General features: G+C 41.9%; 1 protein-coding gene across 1 annotated transcript in view; it reads right to left on the bottom strand.

Annotated features, from left to right (window-relative positions):
• Positions 1-182: 182 nt before the first annotated feature.
• The window catches only part of hectd2 (HECT domain containing 2), a 39,366-nt gene continuing 31,138 nt past the window's right edge, over positions 183-8,410 (bottom strand). The window contains exons 18-22 of the mRNA XM_023394686.2: positions 7,323-7,410; positions 6,903-7,009; positions 2,732-2,847; positions 1,831-1,974; positions 183-1,199 (exon numbers count right to left, since the gene is read on the bottom strand). Coding sequence (XP_023250454.1) covers positions 1,079-1,199; positions 1,831-1,974; positions 2,732-2,847; positions 6,903-7,009; positions 7,323-7,410 — 576 coding nt within the window. The 3' untranslated portion in view covers positions 183-1,078. The remainder of the gene's footprint in view (positions 1,200-1,830; positions 1,975-2,731; positions 2,848-6,902; positions 7,010-7,322; positions 7,411-8,410) is intronic.

Raw genomic sequence — 8,410 nt, 5'->3', positions numbered from 1 at the left:
TCAAACCAAACACTGATCTATAAATCAACAGCTCTGGATCAGCTGTGTCATAATATCACAACATTCAAAACAACATTAAAACATTTGTGCTGCGGCCTTTTGTTCAGTGAAACAGGCGGCAATGTCAAAAAAACAACAGGAAAACTATTCACAAGACAATCTACATCTCATGATACACAATATTATTCTTCTCCCAGCAAAGCTTTATATCCTGACAGTGTGCTGCAAACAAAGCAAAACCATATAAAACACATTTACTACGTCTTCATACAAATATATTTAAACAGTCACCGAAGCGCTGACGTCAGAAATATCAAACCCATCACCTCAAAACTCAGATTCTTAGATTTCAGTTCATTTACCTTCATATTTTACTCGCACTGGATCTTATTGCTGCTCACAATTAAATTCAATTCTTACTGAATACTCAATGACGTAATGTTGGTGATTAAAAACTGTAGTTTGAGCATTTTTTTTTAACTCACAAGGGTTAATGTAAGAGGTGGGAAAATAATTGATATTGATCTTAATTTCCTGAGAGAACGAGCAGCATTTTATATTTTAAGAATAGTTTAATTACTTTGGTGATATAAGTTTTAGAGAGCGAGGACCGGGGGAACGACCTGATCCAGTAGGAGTGATATGTTTTCAGTGGTACGAGAGCAGAAACATTTGAAATATCATTTATGAATTTGACCCGTAAAGTTTTTGGAAGGTGATCTGTCACTGAAATGAGAACTTCTTCTTCTTCTTCTTGGTTTATATTCCTTCAGTTCTGTCTTACAATCGACGAACACAGTCCGTGTGCAAATCAAAGAATTTATAGTGTCAGGAGGAAGCTCCCGTTTCACCTGCTGCAGATTTGAAAAGTTCAACATCGGCAAATTGACGAGTCCGACCCCCGATGTACCGAAACAAACCGCATCAATGTCCATTATCATGATGTCTGACGCTAGAAGCTCCTTCCCGCTACAGAGATACATAAGGCGCGTTGTGGTAGCTGTGGCGAACAGATAGCTAGCGTTTGCTAATAGTGCGAATGAGTGTGTGTGTGTGTGTGTGTGTGTGTGTAGGCCGGTCACTCCAGGCCGAAGCCCTCAGCGTTGGAGATGGCGATGGTGAGTTTGTGTTTGAGCTCCTTCCTGGTTCGGTACGGAGGCAGACAGATCTGATTGAAGCAGGTGTGAGAGATCGGCAACCTGAAAGAGAGAAAGACCAGACGACAAGTTACAAAAATAAAGTTAACTATCAACTCTTAAAATTTTAAATAAAAGTTAAATATTTAATGATTCTGAAAAGACTTTTTTAACCAAAAAAACACACTTTAAAACATCAAATCACTGAAATTGGAGCTAGTTTTTCATTTCACGAGCAAAAAAGTAAATGATCCAACAACAGTTATTTATCCTGTCTTGTCTGATATGAACTTATACCCAAACAGATCGTATGACTGATAGAGAAACCTCCTGCATGTGTGAAACCAACGCCTTGGAGCAGCTGGTTCACTTTCTGACTCAGAGTCTTATCACACCTCAGCCTGTTCAGTGCAGTGTTAATGCTTCACCCGTCTGTTGAGCAACTCCAACACTTCTAATAATCAAACTGTAAAACTCTGACTCAGCTGAGGCTCGATAGACTTCTGGTGACTTCTTGACTTCTCGTTGTTCTACTTGTGAAACCAACAATAAATTTCAGCCGCTGCAAGTTGCAGAATGTTTGGATGGAGGTTAATGTGTGAATAGTGTTTCTGTCTGGACGCCATTAAAGAAACAACAGTCTGTATTTGTTGCTCTTATTAAAACTTCCTCGTCAGTCTCTCCAGGTTCTCACCAGTCGGTCGGAACGTCGATCTTGGAGATTTTGAAGTTGAGGTCGGCCATTCCTCCGACGGGGACGCGGTCGCTTCCTGTGGCGAAGTGGAGGAGCTTCTTCTGCAGCTCCAGGGGGAAGGCCAACACCACGTCCCAGAAGCACCTGGTGCAACACACAGATACAGCTGTCACATGACACGTATGAACAGTGTTAGTCAGACGGGTATTTCAGTAGATGAGTTATAGGTGTCGGGGCCTGGTCGTCCATCATTACTCAGTGTGAGCCAGCTCGTTTCTGTCCCTATTCAACCTGGATGTAGTGACGCGTATTAAATTGATCAAAAACTGTCAGGTAAGAATCAAAATGTTTTTAATAAAATTATACTTTAAGAATTTTTTCAGGTGTTCTGATCCTGTCAAGTTTAAAAATTGTGAAAATATTCTGCAGAGTGGATGACTCTGGAAACGCTCAACTTGGTCTGTGGCGTGGACGAAGCTCTGGCTGTGCAGAAGCTCCAGTGCAGAAACGAAGCTCTGCCTGTGCAGAAGCTCCACCACAACAAACGTACACACATCTGTTGTAACACAGTGGGACAGACAGTGGTGAAGTTGAGTAACAGGCCTGTCAGGCCTTGTCGATGGATGGCTTCAGTATTATTGTTGTTGCTTATTTGTTTATTTAATTCATTTTATTGTAATATTCTTCATTTATTATTAGATAATCTAAAGAAGAAAAGAAAAAGATAAACTCTGTTTCTCGTTGAAACAAACTCGAACTGATGTCAGACAGCAGCTTCACCGCCGCACAGTGGGTCTGTTGAACAGCAGCTTCCCAGCCGGTGAGGTCAGTGTGTGAACAGGAAATGTGAGGTGCTTGGACTCGCTGTATGAGCAGTGAGTAGGAAGTGGAGACGTCTCACCGGACGGTGGAGTCAGTCTTGCCGTATCCTTCGTACTGAGCGGCTTTCTGCAGGGCGCTCATGTCGAGCTCCGGGCTGCCGCACACCAACATCTCCACCTCCTCCGGCCGCAGCAGCTGGAAACACAAGAGAGAAACACTCAGTAAACACACACACACACACACACAAATTTGGTGTACAACTGAACTCATGAATCATTTCCTGAGTTCATAAAAATCTTAAAGCTCCATGTTTCTCTGTACCTCTCTTTTGATTTGCTGACTGTTTTCTGAGTGATCCAATAAAAATAAAGCAGATTTCAGGTTAAAACACTCAGAGAAACCAAATCCTGCAAGGTTTGGATGGTGGGTCCAGGTGGGCGGGGCTTGGTGACTGCTTTGTTGTGACATCACAAAGTTCCAGAAGTCCTGACAGCTGGTTTTAAGGCTCAGTTTCTGAATAAAGGCTGTGTGCATTTCTCTGTGGACTGAGGCTTTGATACTTTCACAGTATTAATATAGAAGCTAGAGCTGATCTATAATCACACTACACATGGACACAGACCTTTACACTGGAGGAGCTTTAAGGATACTGACTTTGACCTGTGTGGCTCATTTTGAAAACAGCTGAGCAGATGCAACATCAGCCTTTCTGCAGAATTTCCACTAAGATACAACAGTGGGCGAATGCAACACTCTCTTCCGCTGATGTAAGATCATGTAAGTGCAACACAACCAGTAAACCAGCAGCAGAAACAGGAAGTTCAGCCTCGTCAGAGCAGCTGATAATTGCAAAATGTGTCAAACTGTCAGAAAGTCAGTGGTTTACAGCAGAGAAAGTTTCTTATTAACAACCAGGCAAAAGTGACATTACATAATGGACTTTAAGAGCTTTACAGTCACACAACTTACACCTAATGTCTGACCTGTTGGATGAGTCTGACTCTGCAGGTGACTGATGCAGGTACCAGCAGGAATTTATCAAGATTAGAGACGTTTTCAGAAAGAACTACAATAATAATGTGACACTAATCATTTAAAATGATCTGAATATATTCGATAGCAGCACTGACGAGATGATATAGGTCATAAAAACACTTTACACCCCACACCACTGATGTTGCCGTTTGACTCTTTACTGACCTAAAAACCCTGGAAACTCCACAACACACACACACACACACACCAACATCAAACCACACACACAGCCACAAACTAACCACAGGCCTTACTCATCACATCCGAGCACGTCGCACAGTGTGGACGTGACCGAGCAATCATACACAGTCAGAGAGAGAGAGAGAGAGAGAGAGAGAGAGAGAGAGAGAGAGAGAGAGAGAAGCAGAAGAAAGATGCTGTGAAATGGTGTCACACTGTGTTGCTTTGAGTGTGAGACAGGTGCGTCTTTATTTGCCCCAGGTCACAGGTGATTCTTCACTTGTTTCATCCAGAAATATAACATTCACTTACTTTGAGCCTCAGACCTGATTCAAGTCACAGCGTACAAATCGTGTTAATTTAAAACCTGATACACCTCTCCTCTGAAGCTACTCAGGATCAACTTTACATGTTTAGCTCCGCTGCTGTCAACAGCTAAATCATCAGTATCAGTCAGAAATATGGCTGTTTGTTCCGTCTCGTATAAGAAGGGCTTTAAGCACTTGGACCATCAGGCGTAGAAGAAGAAACAATGAGCAAAAACATTGTGATTTCTAGTGTAGTTTAGATTTTAAAAGACGCTACAAAAAGTTTCCTGTCAAACAAAGTTTTGTTGCGTTATTTTTCCAGACTGTGGGAAACGGAGGAGGCAGCCGGGGGAGAGTTTATCCCAGGTTGAGATCAGCCTGTCCCTCCTCTGACCCACATCCAGACTCAGCTGATAAACCGCAGTCTCTCCCTCCATCTGTCCGTCTTATCTGAGCTCCCACAGGTGTTTCAGACAGCTGTTCCGACACTGCCCCCTGACTGTGGCCGATAAACTGAGTCAGGACCCACAAGGTCAGAGGTCAGAGGTCAGAGGTCGCACAAAAACTATGAGCCACTGCTGGAAGAGAACATCACAACAACCTTAGACATTTGAGTCTCTTGTTTAGACGTCATTCCCACACAGAAAGTAAATGTTACTTAATTACAATTAAGTTAAAAAATAATAGTTATTGAAGCTAATTAGGAAAATTCTTCTATTTTATAGCAGTTAGGAACGTTAACGTTTAAGTAAATTTTAATATTTATACATCTGTTTACTTACTGTTATGAAGTAAATACGTACAATTTATTATAATTTTTTTCTGTTTGGCATTTTCAATTTATTTATTTATTTTATCAAATACAATAAATGTAATAATTTTCTCTGTGTATAAAGTCTTATATTATTACATATATACATCCTCTGGATATATGATGATATACGTTTCTAACATATATGAAATACCCATAGTAAAATGTGTATATGTACATTTATTATTATTATTATTATTATTTATTGTACATCATTATTTGATGAATCTTTATCTGGTATAACATGTTGCGTACTTATTTGTTAATCATATATATTTAATTTATATATGAAAGTTTATCAAAACAACAAATTCTACATGTTTATATATGTTTTAAACATGCATCTCTTTCTTTTATATTTAAATATACAATATCAACATCCTGTATGTCGACAATATAAGCACACATACATCAACATGTGCTAGACATACGAATATGTGAATATATGAAATTATTCCAATTTCTAAAATTGCACATTGTACATATTTGTATTGTTTTATATATATATATTAATTGTTATTGTAAATACTTTAATGAAACTTTCATATGGACGTATACTTCATTACATATGAATTATTCGTTTCTGTGTTTATTTTCATTATAACTACTTAATTATTATTATCATTATTATTTAATTCTAACCTAAAAATTTTCCCTTACTATACCACAAAACATGGAGGCAATATTTAACAGTACAACAAAATAAAAACAGTCTGAGCCCCCCCCCCCCCCCCCCCCCCCGGTCCCCAGAGCTCTACAAACAACAACATGATCAGGTCTGAGTCAGCAGCTCTTTATCAGGAGAGCAAACATTTGGCTAACGAGGAAGTCAAACAGGATTCGCTGCCTCGCCTCCATCTATGGTCACATTTCCCTCCGTTCATGACGGAGACATTCACAAGCTCGACTCATATTTGTGAGGTTTGTTCTCGGCTCCAAGTTCATATTAAATCAAACGGTGATTCAGGAGATAAAGTTTCAGTTCTGTCACTGTTGCTACACAGGAACTTCTGCATGACTGAAGCGTTCTTCCAGTGAATTAAGGTCCTTCATTTATCTCAAGTCTGAGTCACTGCTTCCACTGTCTCACTCAGATCAAGTGAAGTTTAGATCAGCTGATGTCGTATCTGATCAAACAAGAGATGATTGACGTCTCTTCATCCTTAAACTGACGAAACACTCAGATCTAAAAATAACTGAATGCAGAATTCAGAAGGTTTGAATGACTTTTTAAGAGACGGTTGATAAACTGAAGAACGTCACATTTGATGGACTGTAAATTATTTGAGCAAGAACAGGAATGAATCTCAAATCCTTTCTGTACGATCGACCTCAGAGTCGACATCAGAGGAAGTTCAATCACAAAAACTGGAGGGAAATATTACAAAACAAAACAAAACAAAACAAAACAAAACAAAACAAAACAAAACAAAACAAAACAAAACAAAACAAAGGCCTCGTCTAAACAAAGATACATGATTAAAAGTCGAGACTCAACATGTGAGAACTGACAGAGGATTAGAACAAAGGTTTTATCACAGCGTGATCTCACTTTCTCTTCCTGTGATTTCTAAACAGCTGTTAGCTTGTGACTTGTTTTGTATGTGTTGGTACCGGAGCCTGTGTCAGAGGAAATAACGGAGTTTTTCAGCTGATTTGATTTTGGCTTTGGAAGTTCAGGGTGACCCGGTCCGACCCGTCTCGTTTGGTGGCGTTCGACCTGTCTGAGCTAACCGTCCGGTTTTCTGTCGACAAGAGCGTCACGGATAAATGTGAGAAGGCTGGGTGTTACTGTCGTACTGCGTGCAATGTTTATGATGCTGAGAGACATAATGTGACCCTCACACACACACACACACACACACACACACACACACACACACACACACACACACACACACACACAGTGGACTCACCATGAGCGCGTCAGAGGCACACACGCTGTGGAAGCCGTGGTAAAAGGCAGCAAACTGCTTATAAATGGATTTATTCAGCAGGAAGTCGACATAGAGCTGGACGTACTCTGTGGAGAGAGAGAAAGATTTTCAATATTCCATTACACACTTTTACAGCGTTCACCCTGCAGCCCTGGCTCCTGTGTTTAACACACACACAGGGACGTCGGCCCAGCGCCGGGCCGGGGTGGAAAATAAGGTTTTAATAGCTTTTGGGCCGAGCCGGGTTTGAGTGTCGCCGCTCACATGATGCTCCACATTTAAACACCTTTTTATTTGTGTTCACACTGAGCAGGTTCATGCAGCTATAAACTCTGAGACACTGAGCGCTGACCGTCCTCCAAGTCATTTCTCCTGCCGTGACTCTCGGCGTGGACTCACCCTTCCTGTTCTGCTTGGTGACAGGAATTTTGTCTCCACCGGGCTTCAGGTTGTAGGATTTGACGACGCCCATCTCCTCCTGGAACACCTGCAGCACGCACACGCACGCGCACACACACACACACACACACACGGGTTATGATTATAGAAGAATTTAACCCTTAAAGGACATCTGGAACTTTGTGATGTCACAACAAAGCAGTCACCAAGCCCCGCCCACCTGGACCCACCATCCAAACCTTGCAGGATTTGGTTTCTCTGAGTGTTTTTACCTGAAATCTGCTTTATTTTTATTGGATCACTCAGAAAACAGTCAGCCAATCAGAAGATAGGCTCAGAGCCTCCTCTCTTCTGATTGGCTCACCAAATAAAACACAGAAGAAGAAGAAAACGCAAGAGCTTTAAAATCAATTCTAAACCGGACAGGGAGCCAGTGAAGAGGAGCCAGGCCGACATGATGGGGATTTAATTAGTTATTTGATGCTATAAACCGGGAGTCAGACGTCATGATTGACAGCTGTGATTGACTCGTGATAGGGTGGAGCAGGCGTATGGGCGGGACCTCCACTTCCTGTTCCCTACAGCGCAGAATCCGGCTTTAAATGACGTCACCGGTGCAACATGGCAGCGCTCGTGCGCGGGAGATTCTGGCTTCATTTTTGAACAGTGACAGGAAGTGGAGACGTGTCGGCCATCTTTATCTACAATCAACACATTATGGTATTTTAATAAACTCTGGGTTTAAGTATAGAAAGGTGTGTGTGTGTGTGTGTGTGTGTGTGTGTGTGTGTGGACACTGCAGGGTATAAATACAGTGAAGGTTACACAGTGATGAACAAACACACAGAGAAAATATTGGGAGTGACAGCTGGTGGTGGGAGCTCCAGACGTGACGGACAGAGAGGGGTCCAGTGTTGGCGGGTCAGCGGGTTCGTCAGCACCGCGGTGGTGTGACTGTGACCGGCCTATAGCTCACGGTCGGCTCACACACTGGGGTGAAATAACACCTCCACTCAGGCCTTTACATAATGCTGCTGCCCACATATGTTCCTGCTTCATGCATAACCCCCCCCCCCCCCCCCCCCCCC

This window comes from Seriola lalandi, unplaced genomic scaffold (assembly GCF_002814215.2).
Source record: "Seriola lalandi dorsalis isolate HSWRI2012SDOR001 ecotype SW California unplaced genomic scaffold, Sedor1 jcf7180002054952, whole genome shotgun sequence".
Classification (NCBI taxonomy): domain Eukaryota; kingdom Metazoa; phylum Chordata; class Actinopteri; order Carangiformes; family Carangidae; genus Seriola; species Seriola lalandi.
Note: the sequence above shows the minus strand (reverse complement) of the source record. Positions and strands in the feature narration are given on the sequence as shown.